Source organism: Sminthopsis crassicaudata, chromosome 2 (genome assembly GCF_048593235.1).
Source record: "Sminthopsis crassicaudata isolate SCR6 chromosome 2, ASM4859323v1, whole genome shotgun sequence".
NCBI lineage: Eukaryota > Metazoa > Chordata > Mammalia > Dasyuromorphia > Dasyuridae > Sminthopsis > Sminthopsis crassicaudata.
The window spans coordinates 683,707,990-683,728,675 of record NC_133618.1 but is presented as its reverse complement, the minus strand read 5'-3'; the positions used below and the strand labels follow the sequence as shown (position 1 = coordinate 683,728,675).

The following is a 20,686-nucleotide window of genomic DNA, read 5'->3' as shown; positions in this document are numbered from 1 at the left end:
GGTCTCTCCTGGCCCCCCACGCAGCCTCAGTCCGGGTCTCTCCTGGCCCCTCACGCAGCCTCAGTCCGGGTCTCTCCTGGCCTCCCACGCAGCCTCAGTCCGGGTCTCTCCAGGCCCCCCACGCAGCCTCAGTCCGGGTCTCTCCTGGCCCCTCACCAGCCTCAGTCCGGGTCTCTCCTGGCCCCTCACCAGCCTCAGTCCTGGTCTCTCATGGCCTCCCACGCAGCCTCAGTCCGGGTCTCTCCTGGCCCCCCACGCAGCCTCAGTCCGGGTGTCTCCTGGCCCCTCACCAGCCTCAGTCCGGGTCTCTCCTGGCCTCCCACACAGCCTCAGTCCGGGTCTCTCCTGGCCTCCCACGCAGCCTCAGTCCGGGTCTCTCCAGGCCTCCCACACAGCCTCAGTCCGGGTCTCTCCAGGCCCCCCACGCAGCCTCAGTCCGGGTCTCTCCAGGCCTCGCTGCAGTCATCCCGCCGCTCATTTCTTACAGAAGAATAGGAGCCGATTTGGTTTTAATTCACATCGCTTTATGAATCATGTTGGGAAAAAATTCAGAGGAAAAGGGAAAAACCAGGGGAGAGAGAAAAGATGCAGTAAAAAAGAAGTGAACAGAGCATGTGCCGATTTACGTTCAGTCTCCTTAGTTCTTCTAGATGGCATTTTCTGGCCAAAGTCTGTTGGGATGTTGGTGGCAGCTCCTTCTGTGGTGGCGAGAAACTGGTCGGAGGCGGATGCCCATCAGTGGAATGTGCTGGAATATTATTGTTCCCTAAGCAACCAGCCGCAGGTGATTTCAGAGAGGCCTGGAGAGTCTTCCCTGAACTGAGGCACCGGCAAGAGAAGATTCCATGGATCAGCTCTGAGGGCCTCAATAATGAGGTGGTTCTGACCAGTTCCAGTGATCTCGTGAGGAGGAGAGCCGTCTGCACCCAGGGAGAGATTGTGGAACATAGCATTCTCACTCTTTTTGTTGTTTGCTTACATTTTACTTTGTCGTTTTTCCTCCTGTTTGATTTGATTTTTCTTGTGCAGCAAGATAATTGTATAAAAATGTATGCATATAGTGGATTTAACATGTATTTCTCCCATGTTTAACATATATTGGATTACTTGCCCCCTAGGGGAGGGAAAATTAGAAGACAAAGTTTTGCAAAGGTTAATGTGGAAAAATGATCTACACATTTCCGTTAGATTGTTAGACTTGCTGTCACGGAGTTGGGCAAAAGAGCTCCTAATTATTGACTTAATTTCTTTTTCATTGGTGGTGAATTCCCCCCTTTCATTTTTGATGCTGGTGATTTTTTTCTTTCCCCTCAACTAATTAGCCAGAGATTTATCTGTTTTGTTTCTTCATAAAACCAACCCTTAGTTTTGTTTATTTCTCCAATTGTGGTGTGGTCTCCCGTGGTGATTTCGGGATGGCCTGAGCGGGCAGGAGGCTGCCAGCACTGGGGCAGGAGTGCAGAACCTGGTAGTCTCTTGCTCTGGTGATTACAGGTTTGAGGAGATGTGATCATAGGGAGCCCAGCAGTGAGGGAACTGCTCTGGCACCGGGAGAGAACTGAGGGCCTTTGCAGGCCCGTGGAACTTTGGTCATGAATGTCCAACCTTCCTGGAATTCTGGAAACAATTTGGTGTCAAATTGAGAATCAGGAAGAATCTCTTGCTCTTAGAAGCCATCAGAGTTTGATTGCAGCACCCCATGAACCCCAAAGCTGTGTATTCTTGATCATGGTCATTTGAAATCACTGAGAAAGATAACTGTTAAGGTGGACATATGCACAGCCTGTCTCAGAGGACAGTTTTCCACCTAATACAGCACGGACACATTTTTGGATCAAATCCCTTAGATCATTACCTCAATCCTTCAAGGGATTTTTGAACTTCTAAAGGAGAAGAGTGCAATAGCATGCTCTGCCCTTCCGTGCCTCAGAATGATTAACTCCATTTTCTGGATGAGACCCATATTTTCGGATGTGGATGATTTCCTGCATTTTTAAAAAATTGGGTTCATTAAAAGAATGTGGAATAATGATAATTTTTTAAAAATAAATGAGCAATGATTATCTTGAAGTCAGAACAAAATCACATATGCCTCAGAAAAAATAGGAAAATCTCCCAGAAAAAAACCAACAACCTTAGTATTCAAATAATGTATCAGAAAAAAAAAAATTGAGCGTGATCACTTCAGAATGCAGACTATTAAAGAGAAAAGAAAAAATTTAGAATTTCTCAAATACCATAGGCCGAGCCTGCCCACTCACAGGGTGTGAATTCCATTCACAGCTGCTGGGATTTGGATCAAGTCACTCAATCCCTCTGAGCTGGTAGCCTGAGTTGTACAAGTAGTGAGAATGAAGGTTCTTTCCCTATTGTCCCAGATTTACTGTGAGAATCCAAGTATTTGTACAGGAAGGTCATTAGAAATTAACTCCCTCTTGGGATGTCAGTTAATAGGATTTTTAAGTGAATAATTCTGCCCATTTAAGACTTTTTTTTTGCATTGACTCATATTTATGAGAATACAAGCTATTCTCCAATTGATAAATGGTCAAAGGATTTGAACAGACATTTCAGATAAAAAAATAAAAGTCATTTCTAGTCCTATGAAAAAATGCTCTAAATCACTACTGGTCAGAGAAACATAAATGAAGACAACTCTGAGGTACCAGATATTTGAGGTTGGCTAGGATGACAGGGAAAGATAATGATGAGTGTTGAAAGGGATGGGGGGAAACTGGGATATTAATACATTGTTTTTGGAACTGTGAACTGATCCAGTCATTCTGGAGAACAATATGGAACTATGCCTAAAGGACTATCACACTATGTATGATCCAGCAGTGTCTCTACTTAGCCTGTATCCCAAAGAAATTATAAAGGAGGGGAAAAAAAAACCCACATGTGCAAGTAGTGGAGGTAGGACTATCGGGATTGAGTAAGCATCACAACCTAGCATTTGACCTATTTTTTTAGTTTACTTGCCTTTGATTTTCTTTCTCATTTTTCCTATTGTGGATCTGATTTTCTTGTACAGCATTAAAATTATGGAAGTATGTATAGAAGAATTACACATGTTTAACATACATTGGATTACCTGCAATATAGAAAAGGGGGTTGGGGGAAGGAAGGGAGAAAAATTTGGAACACAAGGTATTGCAAAGGTGAATGTTGAAAAATATCTATGCATATATTTTGAAAATAAAGTTTTAATAATAAAAAAAAAGATTTTTCTCATTTCCTGGGAAAATAGAAAATAACTGGGATTCTGTTCTGCTAATGAAGGGAAGGGGATATTAATATATATGTGTGTAGTGTCTATTTTATTCTTGTTGGTTGTTTTTTCAGAGCAAGAGATCAGACTTGAAATGAAGGACATTACTGAGGAGATAAGCCTTTCTGTGGCAGAATCTGAGAAGTGAAGATACATAAGTTGTCACTTCACTTGGAGTGAAATCTGTGCTCCACATGACAAAATTCACGCTGGCAAGATATCTTATGAATGTAATAGTGTGTAAAGGCTATTAGAAGCAAGGGAAATCTTACTGACATCAGAAAATCCATGCTGGTGAGCAGCTTTATGAATGTAACCAGTGTGAAATGGCTTTTAGAAAAAAGGAAAATCTTATGGTACCTCAGAGAATCCACACTGAGGAGAAGCCTTGTGAATGTCACCAATATGAAAAGAATTTTATACAAAGGGAATCTCTTACTGTACCTCAAGGAATCGACATGGCAGAGAAACCTTATGAATGTGACCGATGTGGAAAGGCTTTTACAGAAAAGGGAATTCTTATTGGATATCAGAAAATCCACACTGGAGAAAAACCTTATGTAAGTAATAAATATGGAAAGGGTTTTGTAGAAAAATCTGATTGATTCTTGCCAGGTTTGTGAGGATTTGTGAAGGCATTAAAATAAGAAGGAAAAGGAATTCACTAGAGAACACTAGGAGTGATCAGCCTACAGATCCTTTGTATGAGAAGGGCTTTCTTCTCATGACTTGTAGGACTTTGTGTTTCTCACCTGAATTGGTCAATGTAACTGCTACTGGCCTTGGAGTCAGGAGCCATGGGTTTTTTGTTTTGTTTTGTTTTTCTGTAGTTGATTTCTGAATCCTTTTCATTGTAATTTCAGTTTTTCTCTGTTTAAAAGTTCTGGTAAGTTCTCTTGGATTGTTTTCTTCATCCTTGAGTCCATTTTCCCTCCAGTTATGTGTTTCTGGGGGATCCATGATCCTTAGTGTGTCTGTGTGCTCGCTGTCTTAGCATACAATGCACTTTATTTCAGCAAGGGGACAATTTTTTTTTTTTTTTAAGTATTTCCAGTCCCTCACTGTTCTCTATCTTTCTATTTTTTTTCTTTCAGAAGGTTTGCCAAGGCAGATTCTAAGATTTCTATTCCCTTTGCCTGGCCATTTTGTAAATGTTTCATATTTAGAAGATGCCATAAATAAGTCTTTTACTTCTAGTTTCCTCAGAAAGTAGTTCATCTCTTCTGCTTACATCTAGATCTACGTTTCTTCATTCCCCATTTCCATTTAAATTCTCTTGTAGATTCTCCTCCATTTTTCTTCTCCTTTTCCATAAGGATTGCTCTCCTCCTCACTCTCCCTCTCTCGTCTGTCTTGCCTAGATTCTCATTCTCTGATCCAAAGCTCCTCTCATCCTCTGGTCTCTGTCTTTTCCCTGTTTACTTCTGACAACAAAAGCCCCCAAAGTGAGCCTTCTGAGCTCTACCTTGTAGGTCATGTCTGCCATTGCTTCTAGTTCAGTCCCACAGATTCCTCCTTTTCATAGTGTCTTCCTTTCAGTATCACTACAGGGTCAGAGAGAACATTGCTCCATTGTGAGGAACGTAGCACCCTGATATTTACTCTTTTTTTTCTCCTATTTTTTTTTTTTTTTTTTCAGCATTCCAATCCTGCCTTCACGCTCTCCTGCTCCTCCCAGTGCTAGTTCCCCCTAGGAGTGCAGCTCATTCTAACCCAAAGACAAGTAGTCTTTTCAGGCACTAAACTCCCAAGCCTCAGGGTCAGGCCCCTTGTCTCCTATAAGAATATCCATCAATCCCTCAAGGTCTCGTCCCCTTCCTCAGTCTTTCCAACTTCTTCCCCGACTCCTCAGGTGGCCTTATCTTTCTAAGTCCACAGAGCTCATCTCCCCAATCGCTGATTTTCTTGATTGTTCTCCAGCCTTTGACATTCCTGATGACTCTCCTCCACGGTTCTCTCTTCTCTTAGCTTTTAAGATATGGCTCTCTTCTGGCTTTCCTCCTCCTTACCTGACCACTTTTCTCTCTTCTTACTGGAACTCAGGCCCCTCTATACTATAGAATGCCCCCTTTGTGACCCGTATTATGAGCTCCCTTCTGCAGGCTAGGTCACCCTGGGCTCCATCTCAGTTCCAGTGCTCTCTGGAACCCATTGTCCCATCCCTTGCCCTTATCTCTTTGGTTTGCATTGGTCTGGTGTCATTCCAAAGTCAGTCAGTTCCAGGGCATGAGAAGGTCTTTCTCCTCAAGGCTGGTAGATCATTGTATTAAAGGAGACAACTACCATCCTGGCATTTTGTAGCCATGGGTTTTGTTTTCAGACGCCAGGATCAGATTTGGTTTTTCTGTGGATGAACTGGGGATCCTTTCTGTTGGATTTCCATTTTCATTGTCCAGAAGTGATCAGTTCTCTTTGACCATTTCCCTTATAATAGTGTCCATTATTTTTAACCAGTTCTGTCCTTCCCTGAGACTTCCCATTCTTTGCTTTTCTATGTCCCTACTGTGTATTTCCCTTCAGGACACTTCCCTTCAGCAAGGGCAGATTTTTTGACAATTAATTATTATTTACTTCATTTCCTCTGGGCTGTCCTTTAATTTTGTAAAATTTTATTTCCTGTCTGTTCCCTTTTTTGTTACTTTGGGAAGAGTTATCATGGCAGAATTTAAGCATTCTTTTCCTGCACCTTGGCAATGATCGAAAGCAATCCCAAGGTCCAAGAAATATGGAAAGAGGTCCGGCTGGGAAGGAGCCTCTCTATTCGGGGACTTGTGGAGAGCCCCGTCAGAACAGTCCCAAAGGAGTAGAGCCAGTAAATAATGATGAGATTTGGGCTTTCTCCTTAAGAAAAAGTTTGGATTGCATTAGCCCCCCTTGTCTTGGTAAACAGGGGATGTGGGAGGCTTGTGAAGGAAAGAGATTTGCAATATCTTGTCTTGGGTGTGAGTTAAAGAATCACTCAGAGAGGAGTCATCCATCAGGAAAAGGACTGCATGCCTTTACTGAGAATACACCCTATGGATGAAGAAGGAATCAAAGGGCACTAGAGAAAAGGAAAGATTCAGCAATCCATGGCAATTTCAAAAAGTGAAAAAAAGCAATAACTTCCTCTGTTGTTCAAAAGTGAATAAATACAGAAAAGTAAAGCTGAAAGGTGGATTACACAAAGGCCACAACAAGGTCAGAGTAGCCCTTCCTCGTTGGAAACAAGCACATCCCAACTTCACAAAGGCCATTCTCTTTGACAAAAGGTAATGTTATTTAGGAGAAGAGATTATAGAGAAAATGAAGAAACAGCCAGGGGAAATATGAAATAGTGCTGAAAGGGCAATAGAATTACCCAGGAAAAGAATTGGGAAGATTCCATTAAAGGAAAATATTGGATTATTCCATTGACTGACAGCCTAGAAACATAAAGGAGTTCAGCCAACTAACCAGAGTTAGTTATTGTTAGCTATACAATATATAAATGTCCATGGGTAATCTTTGATAGTTGAAATACAAAGTTGGAGATTTCTTAAGGCAAGAGGGGGAAGTACCAGACAAGAATTTCGGAGCTCACAGGGAGGGATCAACAAGGAGCCAGATGGATCCACCTGCCAGACCTGGTCCCAGACCCAAACATGGTAATCAGAATCTGAAAGGTTGTTTCCAGATGTTCATAGCTTTAAGAGATAAACAGTTGAGGCTGACAAAGAATTCCATTCCCCCAATCGCTCTATGGGGATAGTCTGGGACACTTTTTTTCCCCAAAGCATGCTGTAACTTGCCAACTTCTCACAAAGTCTTTGCGGAATTTTCTTTAGAATATATCATTTCAGTCACTTCTTCTGAGGAAGAAACTTCCTATCACCCTCTTGCTCACCAAAGATCCATCTACTTTACAGATAAAACACAAACTTTTCCTGATTCCACAAGGAAATGCATTCAGTAATAAGACATTTCTCAGCTTTATTCCAACTGCTTCTGTAAAATGTTTTTTTTTAAAACTCAGTAAGACTCTTGCTGCCCAGTGTTTTCAGGAGCCAATTCTGACCCTCATAAATGGTATGAGCTTTGAGCCAGTCGCTTCTCTGCTTGAGTTTCCTGCTGTAAATTGGAGAGGGTTGGTTGGATTCTTGTAGAGCTGAAAGTCACCTCAGAATTCATTTCCTGCCTTTGATGCTTTAGGACTTGGTGACATTCAGAGATGTGGCTGTGGACTTCACCCAGGAGGAGTGGGGCCTCTTGGACCCTCCTCAGAAGGAGTTGTACAAGGAGATCATGCTGGAGAATGCCTGGAACCTGCTCTCCCTGGGTAAGGATATGTCCCTGGGTAACTCTGAATCTGCAATCCAAGGGTGTATCTTCATTTCCTGGGGTGCAGAGTTTGTGTCAGGCAGGAAGGGGAAAGTGCTGGTCTGCTGTGTCCAACCACCAGGGTCCTCCTGTGTGTCTTTTCCTTGTAATAGAAAACTGAGGGTGCCCTTGGTTGCTCCTGAAGCTGTCTCTTACCATTTCTAGGGAGCTTCAAGTCAGAGATGAAACCCAGTGTGGAAGCATCTCACCCAAGGAACTGATCTGAGCTTATTTTGGCTGACCTCTACCTGGACACAGCCTGGTCTGCCAGAGCTCAGAAAACTGCTCCCACAGTTATTGCAATAACCTGTCCCTCTCTGGCTCGGGCCAGGATTGGGAATACTCTTCTTTTTAGCAAGCATCACTCTGTAGCCCAAAGCACACAGTTGTCCTTGATCTTCCTTCCTATTGCCCTCAAATTCTAGCAGCAGTGGTGGGAAAGGACAGGAAGGGAGTCAGCATTTCTTTTCAGCTACAGTTTACCATGTGCTGTGCCATATGCCTTCTTTACAATACAGTTAACAAAACTATTGTTTAAGAAAAAACTTCCATAAAATAAATTATTTTGATTATTCTAAATACCCAAATTAATGAAAAAGCTGAAATGAAAAAAGATGTGATTTGCATCCAGATAAATAACTAATAGAAACATGTATGGCATAAATTTACTTCAGACCCAATAATCCTTTTTATCCTGGTATGGGGGTAGAACCTTCTATCTGAATGGAACCTAATAGGATAACAGGAGAGTGAGGGGGAAAGAGCATTTGACTGTTTCTCCAAATAAAATGTACAACAGGATGATGGGACAAATCCTATTGTAGATTTCTTGCAATACAAGCACTCGTGGGTGACCACAAACTCCTATTTCAATATAATGGACTGAATCTCAATGGAGCAGCTCTGGATCCTCTCCCCATTCCCTAAAGAGAACTCAGTTTCAAGCTTCTCTCTTCATCCCTCCCTGATCTCCATGCCCAGGGCTTCCAGTTCCCAGAGAAGATGTGATCTCCTATTTTAAGCAAAGACAAGTACCCTGGATGCTGGAGCAAGAAGGACTGAAGAGCTGTTCTACAGGTGAGTGAGGTGACAGCAGGGATATGACCAGTACTAGTGACTTCTGGGAGTTCCCCTGGAGAGAATACAGGTTTGGGGGAGAAGGACTAGCCTTGATATTCTTTGTCAGATACTTTTTAGGAAGATCTCTTTCTCAGATTCCCCTATGCCAGTCACTGAATCTCAAGTTTCCCATTTGTAAAATGAGTGGGAGGCACTCCATGGCCTTATAGGTCCCTTCCAATGATCATGTGGGATCCTATAAGAAGTCATTGTTTACACTTTGGGCCAATGCAATTCCCCTGAAGGTGCCAAAAGTAGATCAGGTTGTCCCAGATGAGCCAGTTCTTAGAACTTCTCCAGGTCAGCAAACATTCAAGTGCCTGCTATAAGCCAGGCCCTGGGCTGTGCTCCGGGAACATAAAGAGAGACAAGGGACTTCCCCTGATCTCCTGGAGGTCACAGACTGCTGGGGCAGACAGCACACCAGTAAGTATGTAGAAAACCCTCTGTGGGCCAGATAAATTGGATCAATTTAATGTCTCCCTAAATCACTAAGTAATTAATGATGGTTTAAGAAAAAGAATTAAATTGGGGGGATAATAGCATTTATTATGCTATTTATAAAGCACCTGCTATGACATGCAATGTGTCAGTGTTGTCTCATTTTATCCCCATGAGAACCCTAGGACTCAAGTGACGTTATTGGGTCCTTCTTATAGATAAAGGAACTGAGGCAAACAGTCTTGTAAGTCGACTAACAAGTTGCTGAGGTGGGTTGAACACTCAGGTCTTGATGATTCAAGGCCCTGTTCCCACTTCTCCCCTTGTGCCCTCAGCTCTATTCTGATTGTGAAACAGATGTGATGAAAACAGTCACATGTGTATGAGGTGGACAATAGAAGGAGAAGTGAATAAGCTCCCCTTGAGAGATGGAATCTCATTTTTTAAAATACCAGTGGAAATTACTTGTGATTACTATTAAAGAGAGCTATATTTGCATTGGCTCATGACAAGTATTCATTAAATAATAGTAAATGTACTCAAAGGTCAATTTCAAATAATACATTATATTTTTTTTCTTGTTTTTAAATAATGTTTAACTCAAAAACCTTTAAAAAGATAGAATATCTTCAGATATTTGGTTTTTGTTTGTGTTTTTTTAACACTGGTAATGTAGCTTATCTCACTTATCTGACTGAAACTCTACTGAACATTTAACCCACCCAAATCCTTTGAGAAATTGCCACATAAATGCCACAAACAAACAAAGATAAGTTCAATTCAAAAGACCACCTCAGCATGCCAATGAGTGGCTCTTTAGGACTCTTTTTGTGGAAGGGTTGTGGTCTCCCATGGTGATTTCAGGATGGACTGTACCGGGCATTCCTGTGACTGGTTTTCAAGTAGGCTGCCAGCACTGGGGCAGGAGTGCAGAACCCGGTACTCTCTTGATCTGATAATTGCAGGTTTGAGGAGATGTGATCACTAGGGAGCCCAGCAATGAGGGAACTGCTCTGGTACAGGGAAAGAGCCACTGAGGGCCTTTGGAGGCCTGTGACCCTTTGTTGATGAATGTCCAACCTTCCTGGAATTCTGGAAACAATTTGGTGTCAAACTGAGAATCTGGAACAATCTGTTGCACTTAGCAGCCATCTGAGTTTGAGGGAAGCACCTCATGAACCCCCAAAAGCTGCTTGTTCCTGATCATGGTCATTTGAAATCACTGAGAAAGATAGTTGGTAAGGTGGATATATGCACATACTTGTTGTCCAAGGGACAATTTATCAGTTAATACAGCACTGGCACATTTTTGAATCAAATCCCTCGGATCATTTTATCAATCTTTCAAGAGTTCTTTTGAACTTTCTGTCTTTACCTTTCTTTCTTTCATTTTGCTGACACAATTGAGATTAAGTGACTTGCCCAGGATCACACAGCTAAGAAACGTTAAGTGTCTGAGACCAGATTTTAACTCAGGGTCCTCCTGACTTCAGGGCTGATGCTCTATCTACTGCGCCATTTAGCTGCCCCAGTTTTTTTGAACTTCTAAAGGGGAAGGGTGCAATAACATGCTCTGCCCCACAGGATGATTAACTCCATTTTCTGGAAGAGACCCATATTCTCATGTGTGCATGATTTCCTGCAATTTTTAAAAATTGGGTTTGTGAAAAGAATATACAGGGCATGTGATTATAAATTTTTAAAAACAAATAAGCAATGATTATTTGAAAGAAGAAAAGCATTAGAACAAAATCACCCATACCTCTGATAAAATACATAAAAACCTCAACAGGGTTAATATTTAAATAATGTATCAGGAAAAAAAAAAAAAAAAAAAGAAGAAAGAAAGTTATAACTTGAAAATGCAGACCATGAATGGGAAAGGGAAAAATTGAGAATGAAGACAATTTGTCAAATACTATAGGCAGAGGGTGCCCATTCATGGGGTGTGATTTCCAGTCAGCGCTGCTGGGATTTGGGTCAAGTTAATCAACCCTTCTGAGCTGATGGTCTGAGTTGTGCTCTTAGTGAAAATGAAAATACTTTCTGTGTTTACAATGAAAATCCAGCATGAAGCTCATTAGAAATTAAATCCTCGAGGCAACTCAGTGCCACAGTGGATAGAGCATCAGCCCTGCAGTCAGGGTTCCCTGAGTTCAAATTTGGCCTTGGAACCTTAACACTTCCTGGCTGTGTGACCCTGGGCAAGTCACTTTACCCCAAATAGCTCAGCTAAGATGAAAAAAAAAAATTTCTAGGCTTATGAAGAAATTTTCTAAATTATTCAGAGAATGTAAATTAAGGCAATTCTGAGTTATCATTGTACATCTCTCAGATTGTCTAAGATAAGAGGAAAAGATAATGACAAATGTTGTATGGTTTGTGGGAAAACTGGGAGACTAATACATTCTTGGAATTGTGAACTGACCCAGTCAATCTGGAGAAAATATGGAAGCCCAAAAGACTATCACCTTGTGTATACCTTTTAATCCAGCTGTGTCTCAATTAAACCTGTATCATAAAGATAAAGAATAAAGGAGTTAAAAGGACCCACATGTGCAAAAATGTTTGTAACAGTCCTTTCTGAAGTAGAGAGAGGACCATGGGGATTGACCAATGATCACAACTAAGTATTTCACCTAGTTTTTTTGGTAGTTTTCTTGCATTTAGTTTTCTTTTTCATTTGTTCCCCTTTTAATCTGATTTTTCTTGTGCAGCATAAAAACTATGGAAGTACGTATAGAAGAATTGCACATGTTTACCATACATTGGATTACTTGCCATTTGGAGGAGGGTGTTGGGGGAAGGAAGGGAGAAAAAAATTTGGAACACAAGGTATTGCAGGGGTGAATGTTGAAAATGATCAATTCATATGTGTTGTAAATAAGAAGTTTGAATTAAAAAAGAAAAAAAAAGGTTTTTCTCTTTTCCTGGGGAAATAGAATATAACTGAGATTCTGTTCTGCTGATGGAGGGAAGGGGATAATAAAATAGGTATGTATAGTTTCTATTTTTTTGTATTTTTTTGTGTGTTGTTGGTTGTATTTTCAGAGCAAGAGATCAGACTTGAAATGAAAGACACTCCTGAGGAGATAAGTCTTTCTGTGCTAGAACCTTACAAGTCAAGAATGAGAAATCACTGTGACATTTCTTGGAAAGAAATCTGTGCTTCCCATGAAAAAATCCACACTGGCAAGAAACCTTATGAGTGTAACCAGTGTGAAAAGACTTTTAGATGTAAGCGAAATCTTACTAAACATCAGAGAATCCACACTGGGGAGAAACCTTATGAATGTAACCAGTGTGGAAAGGCTTTTACACTAAAGAGAATTCTTATTGAACATCAGAGAATCCACTCTGGAGAGAAACCTTATGAATGTAACAATTGTGAAAAGACTTTTAGATTAAAGGGAACTTTTATTAAACATCAGAGAAGTCACACTGGGGAGAAACCTTATGAATGTGACCAATGTGGAAAGACTTTTAGCCAAAAACAATATCTTACTGTCCATCAGAGAGTCCACACTGGAGAGAAACCTTATGCATGTAACCACTGTGGAAAGGCTTTTAGACAGAAGGGAACTTTTATTAAACATCAGAGAAGTCACACTGGGGAGAAACCTTATGAATGTGACCAATGTGGAAAGACTTTTAGACAAAAAGAATATCTTACTCTACATCAGAGAATCCACACTGGAGAGAAACCTTATGCATGTAACCACTGTGGAAAGGCTTTTAGACTAAAGGGAACTTTTATTAAACATCAGAGAAATCACACTGGGGAGAAACCTTATGCATGTGACCAATGTGGAAAGACTTTTACACAAAAAGGATATCTTACTGGGCATGAGAGAAGCCACACTGGAGAGAAATCTTATGAATGTAACCAATGTGGAAAATCTTTTAGAAGCAAGAGAGGTTTCATTGAACATCAGAGAGTCCACACTGGAGAGAAACCTTATGAATGTAACCAATGTGGAAAGGCTTTTAGATACAAGGGAGATCTTATAGTACATCAGAGAATCCATACTGGAGAAAAGCCTTATGAATGTGACCAATGTGGAAAGACTTCTAGACACAAGGGATTTCTTACTGTACATCAGAGAATCCACTCTGGAGAGAAACCTTATGAATGTGATCAATGTGGAAAGACTTTTAGACAAAAGAGATATCTTATTGGACATCAGAGAATCCACTCTGGAGAGAAACCTTATGAATGTGATCAATGTGGAAAAACTTTTAGACAAAAACAATATCTTACTGTACATCAGAGAATCCACACTGGAGAGAAACCTTATGCATGTAACCACTGTGGAAAGACTTTTAGAATAAAGGGAACTTTTATTAAACATCGGAGAAGCCACGCTGGGGAGAAACCTTATGAATGTGACCAATGTGGAAAGACTTTTAGGCAAAAAGAATATCTTACTGGACATCAGAGAATCCACACTGGAGAGAAACCTTATGCATGTGACCAATGTGGAAAGACTTTTAGGCAAAAAGAATATCTTATTGTACATCAGAGAATCCACACTGGAGAGAAACCTTATGCATGTAACCACTGTGGAAAGGCTTTTAGACGAAAAGAATGTCTTACTATACATCAGAGAAGGCACACTGGGGAGAAACCTTATGAATGTAACCAATGTGGAATGACTTTTATACGAAAAGAATATCTTACTGTACATCAGAGAATCCACACTGGAGAGAAACCTTATGAATGTAACCAATGTGGAAAGACTTTTATACGAAAAGAATGTCTTACTGGACATCAGAGAATCCACTCTGGAGAGAAACCTTTTGAATGTGACCAATGTGGAAAGACTTTTAGAGAAAAGAGAAGACTTATTGGACATCAGAGAATCCATTCTGAAGAGAAATCTTATGAACCAATGTGGAAAGACTTTTAGACAAAAGAGAAATCTTATTGGACATCGGATCAGCCATACTGGAAAGAAAAATAAGTAATGAATACGGAAAGGGTTTTGTAGAAAATTCTGATTGTTTTTTGCCAGATTTGTAAGGAAATTTAAAGGATTAAAAAAGAAAAAATTATTTTAGAAAGGGACCAATTTTTTTTTAATGTTCTTGTTTTTTCCTTCACTTCTTCTAAGCTATCCTTCCCTTTTTGAGTATTTTTATTCCTTCACTGTTCTCTCTTTTTTCTTCCTTTGGGGAGGGTTGTCATGGCAGATTCTAGGATTTCTATTCCCTGGGTCTATTCTCTTAGCTTGGCAATTTTGTAGATTTTTATGTGTGTTTTCCCATTTAGAAGATGTCATAAATATGTCTTTTACCTCTGCTTTCTTTAGACATTAGTTCATCTCTTCTGCTTTCATGTTAATCTACATTGCTTCATTCCCCCTTTCCCTTTAGATTCTCTTGTAGATTCCCTTTCCTCTCTTGCTCTTTAGCTACCTCTGCTCATTGTCTTTAAATTTTGTCAGGATAAGGAAAAGTCTTTAAGGGGGGGGGGGGGAGTGAAAGAAGGCAAGCTGCCAGATTTGCCAAAGATCTCTTCTCAATTCTGGAGTCCAGAATTTCCACCTTTCTCCTCCTCTTCCTGCTCCCAAGTGAGTGTCTGGCCTCTGTCTCTCTGCCCTCTAATCCAGGATTACCTTAACACCAAACATTCACCCAGCATCAACTGTGAGAAGAGACATTTATCCAAACATATGCTAATGGATTCATTGTCTCGTATCAAATAGGTAATTAGTCTTAAGTGACAGGTTGTTTGATTTCAGTACACTTATTCCAAGTTTCAGCCCTCTGCATCCTTCTTGCTCTCCTCCCAGTGCTAGTTCCCCCAGGAGTGCTCCCCCACCCCAAAGAAAAGAAGCCTTTTGAGGCACTCAACTTTCAAGTCTTATAAGAGCTTGGTGTCCCTTATGTCCCATAAGAATACCCACCAATCCCCCCAAATCTGGTTCCCTTTCTTTCTCCACCTCAATCTTTCCAGTTTCCTCGTCTCCTCAGCTGGTTTTTGTTTTGCAACTTCATGAAGCTCATCTCCCCAATCCCTATTTTCTTGACTCTTCTCTAGCCTTTGACATTCTTGATGACTCTCTCCTACAGAATTTTCTCTTTAAGTTTTTAGGATACTACTATCTCCTGGCTTTCCCCTCTCTATCTAACCATGAATGAAAGATGGATTAACCTCTGGGTGGGAAGGAGGCACTTGATTCAGTCAAAAAAGTTCCAAAGGAGTAGAGCCATGGGAATAATGAAGAGATAGCTGGACTTTCTCCTTGAGAGAAGGTTGGGATTCCATTAGCCCCTACCTCATATTAATAAAAAGGGGCTGTGGGAGGCTTGTGAAGAAAACGGATTTGCAATATCTTCTCTTGGGTATGAGTTAAGGAATCAATCAGAGATGAGTTGTCCATCAGGACTTCCTTTCTTCACTGAAAACTTATCTTATGGAAGAAGAAGTGATCAAAGGACCTTAGAGAAAAGGAAAGATGCAGCAATCCAAGGCAAGCTCAAAAAGTGTAAAAGAGCAATAAATTCCTCAGTTCAGAAATGAAAAAAAAAAAAAATGAATGGTGAAATGTGGATTACACAAAGACCATGAGGAGGTCAGGGTAGCACTTCCTAGTTAGAAACAAATATGTCACAAGTTCACCAAGGCCATTCTCCTTTCCAAAAGGTAATGTTATTTAGGAGAAGAGATTGTAGAGAAAATGAAGAGATAAAATAAGAACCAGTGTGGGGAAATATGAAATAATGCTGAAAGAGCAATAGGATTGCACAGGAAAAGAATTTGGAAGACTCCATTAAAGGAACATAAATGGTTGTTACATGGAATGGTAGCCTAGGATCCTAAAGGAATTTAGCAAACTGACCAGAGTTAGTTATGTTAGCTCTACTATATAAATATATATAAACTGTATAGGGTTAGTTATCATAAGGACAAAGTCACCATTACATTGAAGACATGAGGAGGCAGGGAAAGAGTGCCCTGTAGCAAAGACCTTGATCATTGGTACACCTTTGATAGATGAAATTACAAATAAAAGGCATGAGCTCTTTTTCCCATGAAAAATCCTACCCAAAGTGACCTCAGTGAAGAAACAAAACTTTTTCTCAATAGTATGCTGTTCTTAGCAGTTTCTCACAAACTCTTTACATAATTTTCTTTTTCTTTTTCTTTTTTTTTTTTTTTTTTTTTTGAGGCTGGGGTTGTGACTTGCCCAGGGTCACACAGCTAGGAAATGTTAAGTGTCTGAGTCCAGATTTGAACTCGGGTCCTCCTGAATTCAAGGCTGGTGCTCTATCCACTGCGCCACCTAGCGGCCCCTAGAATTTTCTTTAGAATATTTTAATTCAATCAGTTCTGCAAAGGAAGAAATATCCCAACATCTTCTTGCTCTCCAAAGATCCATCTCCCTCACAGATAAAACACAAACTTTTCTGATTCCCAAGGAAACGCATTCAATAATAAGACATTTCTCACCTTTATTCCAACTGCTTCTATAAAATGCTTTTCTAAAAACTCAGTAAGACTCTTAATGACCATGGTTGCAGTAGCTGACTCTGATCCTCAGAAATGGCATCAGCTTTGAGCCAATCCCTTCTCTGCTCAGTTTTCTCCTGTAGATTGGGAAGGGTTGGTTAGATTGTAGAATTCTGAAGTGATTTTCAGCCCTACATCTCCAGACTTTGGTGCTTTAGGATTTAGTGACATTCAGAATGTGGTTATGGATTTTACCCAGGAGGAGTAGGGCATCTTGGACCCTCCTCAGAAGGAGTTGTACAAGGAGATCATGCTGGAGAATGCCCGGAACCTTCTCTCCCTGAGTAAGGACATTTCCCTGGGTAACTCTGAATCCGCAATCAAAGGGCATATCTTCATTTCCTGGGTTGCAGGTTTGGGGGTGTGTCAGGAAGAAGAAAGTGCTGGTCTGCTGTGTCCAAGCAATCGAGTCCTCTTGTGTGTCTTCCAGCACCCACTGATTTTACAAAACTATGGGGACAAGTGAATCAACCAGCTTTGGGCAGCTAATTCATGGCTAGTTCTGCTGAAAGGATCCTATCAGAGAGGCCCAGCATTTGAAAGTAGCTGCAGTACCAATTAGGAATCCAACTGATAGCAATAGGACCGCAATGGGAAGGAAAGGAAGCCTCTGTTGGAGGGACAACTATAAGCAGAGAGGAACTTCAGTGGAGCAGTTCCCTGGGAAGAGAGACAACTTGGGGGATTGGCCAGTATGAAAGCAGCTTAGCCAATGAAGCTCCTGGGAAATGGATACCTTTCTTGGGAGATATAATGGGTACCTATATAGTTCCTTATGAACCCCCATAATAGAATCACATTGTTCTCAGAGGATTTTAGCTATCCAAAAGCAATGTCAGTATGGTATGGGAACACTTCCACACACTGGAAAACATACAGACCATAAATAAAGTATATTTGTACCTATGAGCAGTAAAGGCAATCTCAAAAAAGTAATAAATTATATCTCAGGTAAGTATAAAGTAGGTATTCTCCATGTGACCTCCAATAATGTAACAGAAAAAAAAATTATAAGTGATCAGAGTTGGAGCTATCATGGAGGAGAGGAGCCAGGAAAGTTTCTGTGCTTTCCCTAGTTTCCCTCAATCAACCAAAAAACAAGTCTCTAAATGAATTCTGGCATGACTGAACCCACAAAAAAACTCAGAATGAAGCAATTTTTCAGCTGAAGATAATGAGGAAGTGCTTCAGGAAAGGTCTGTCTACCTTGGGTGCAGGAGGAGCACAGGGACAGAACTGGCAAACTAATATGAGGCTCTTAGCTGTGGCAAAGATCAGCAGCTGAAGCCTCCTTCCAGTAGCTGTGAAGGCCAGTTATGAGACTTCCAGCCCTAGTTAAAAAGCCAAATCTGATCCTCTGAATCTCAGCACAACAGGCCAGCAAGGTGCCATTACTTCTGATCCCAGTGAGATAAAACAATGAGAGACCCTTGTGGGCCTGTGACAGGACATTGCGCCCTTCCAAAAGAAGTTTGGGACAATCTCCTCCAGGCTCCACAATCAGCTCAACTATATAAATTAAGCCCAAAGACTCCTGATTGTAGAAAGTGACAGACAGGGAAGATCAAATCACAAATTCAGAAGAGGGCATTAGTAGCAAAATGTACACATGTACATCCTCAAAGGGGAATGTCAATAGGTCTCAGGCTCAAACAGTTCTCTTGGAAGACCTCAAACAGAATTTCTGAAATCAAGTAAGAGAGTTCAAAGAAAAATGGTGAGGGTGGGAGGGAATGGGAGATACATAGAACAATTACGGGAGGGGAGTCAACATCTTGGAAAAGGAAGTTCAAAAATATATTGAAGCAAATAACTTCAAAAAATAGAATTGGCAAAAAGGAAAAGAAATATACTGGAAAAAGACAACTGCTTAAAAAACAGAATTGGCACAGGAGTGGGGAAATCCACTAAATAACTCCTTTAAAAATGGAATTGGCCAAATAGAAAAGGGAAGGGGGAAGCTAGGTGGCGAAGTGGATAGAGCACCAGCTTTGAATTCATTAGAACGGGAGTTCAAATCTGGTCTCAGACACTTAACACTTCCTGGCTGTGTGACCCTGGGCAAGTCACTTAACTCCAGTCTCAAAAAAAAAAAAAAAGGGGGGGGGAATAATTAAAAATCCATTAAGCATTAAAATTGGCCAAGTGGAAGCAAATAACTCAATGAGACATCAAGAAACATTTTTTTTTTTTTAATGTAAAATACCTTATTGGAAAAACAACCAACTTGGAATATAGATCCAGGAAAAACAATTTACGAATCACTGGACTGTTATTGGTGGTTTCCTGAAGTCACTTGAGCATCCTGGATTGCAGACTGGGATTCTCAGTTCCACTAAAATGATTTCCCATGTCTACATCCTCTTGACAGCACAGCTCACTCATGCCTTCCCTCCTGGACTTCCGAAATCTGCTTCTCTCAATGTCACTTCTCCCCAGTAGAGCTTATTCCCTCTCTCAGCTTTGAAGGCTCCTTCTAAAACCAAGATTTCTAATTTCACCCTTTCCCTGAGCTCCCTCGCTTCAATCAAACTAATTTTTAGGTATTTCTGTCTGGAACCTGAACTCAACAATCAGAAAATGATCTCCTTAAATCAACTGAGGAGGCAAAATGGGTACAGTTCTGGACCTGGAGTTTCAAATTGAGCCTCAGACATTTACTAGATGTTTGTCTGGGTAAGACTTCCTCATTAGTGAATGGCAATCACATGATTGTTATTATCCAGTCCCTCCAGCCCCCATTTGGCTGTCCTCAGTGCTGGTAATGGTTTGACCATTCTCTGGGCCACCTGGAGCTTTACCTTTACTTCTTATTGACAATATATGGAGGCCTCAAAGGTTGGGACCCACCACCTGTCAAGGTGACCCTTTGGGCCAGCTTTAATTATTAGGCAGTCTTTCCTGAGATCAGGCCTAGATCAGCCCCTTTGTCCCTTCCACTCGAGGCTCCCAGTTCTGCCCTCTGAGGCTCAGCAGGACAAGGCTGCTCACTCCTGGCAATACTTCTCTGTACATGCTACAATGTATGGAGACCTTGTTCAACCCTGGTGCCCAGAATGGGATACAGTAACGCAGATGATACCTGACAGAAGCTCAAGAGGGTTCATCCGCTGCTGCTCCTGCCTCACTTCAGGCCTCCCAAGGTGACACTAAACTGGGATTCAATTACAAATCCTGGTCAAAAAGCGCCCCTTTGAATTCCAATAGGAGATCCGGGCTCTCCCAGCCCCCACTGGGTCTGAGCCAACTTGGGCTGCCCCAAATGCGACTAAGACATTCCACATAAAAGAGCCAAACTAAAACCCTCCCCTTGCAGAAGTTCCAAACCTGCCATGCTCTGATGTGCTTGGGATGCCAAGGGGCCTCTTTCCCAGGCCATCCTCTCCTTATCCTCACCTCTTTCCCTAATCAGACTTTATGCCTCAGTCAGGATTTCTAACCTCACTTCCAATCCCCGAAATAAACCCTTGGATGGATCCAGGTTTTCGTCTGTAAATTCCTGCGGCCAGGAGGGAGTCCCCAAAACTCCCTACTCCTGCGCCGAATGCCAAGGGGTGGCGGGGAGCCAAACCTCTGCCTTTGCTTCCCTGAACCCAGAACCTGCCTCCGGACCTTATCATTTAACTCCCTGCGCACCCGAAACCCTAACCTCATTTTGGTTCCCTAAATCTAAGCCTCATCACTGCCCCCTGCCGCCATCTTGGACTGGAAGGAGGGCACAGTGCAGTGTGATCTGCCTCCCGCAGTGATCCCTCCCCCCGGAGTTGAGTCTCACCCCCTCATACTCTATTCCCTCCCTTTATGCGGAAACTCGGATCACTAAGGGCCAAACTTCCACTCCTCCTTCTCTGCGGGCTCCCTCACTTCCTTTTTCCTGACCAAACCTCTGCCCCGCCCCCGGGGGCTCCAGAGCGCTTGCTCCCCTCTCAGCACAAAGTCCGGCCGAGGGAGCCTGGCAGGGCCTCACCTCCAAGTGTAAAATAAAATGCATCCCGGGCCAG

At 41.6% G+C, this 20,686-nt stretch overlaps 1 protein-coding gene across 1 annotated transcript; it reads left to right on the top strand.

Moving 5' to 3' along the window:
- Positions 1-11,032: 11,032 nt before the first annotated feature.
- On the top strand, positions 11,033-15,727 carry LOC141559135 (uncharacterized). Its single transcript, XM_074297250.1, has one exon. It carries the CDS (start codon positions 12,166-12,168, stop codon positions 14,077-14,079), a length of 1,914 nt encoding a protein of 637 aa, XP_074153351.1. The 5' UTR covers positions 11,033-12,165; the 3' UTR covers positions 14,080-15,727.
- The last annotated feature ends 4,959 nt before the right edge of the window (positions 15,728-20,686 follow it).

Bases quoted from the DNA above. Each gene is read 5' to 3' on its own strand.
- LOC141559135 (XM_074297250.1), top strand. From the start codon at position 12,166: ATGTATAGTTTCTATTTTTTTGTATTTTTTTGTGTGTTGTTGGTTGTA.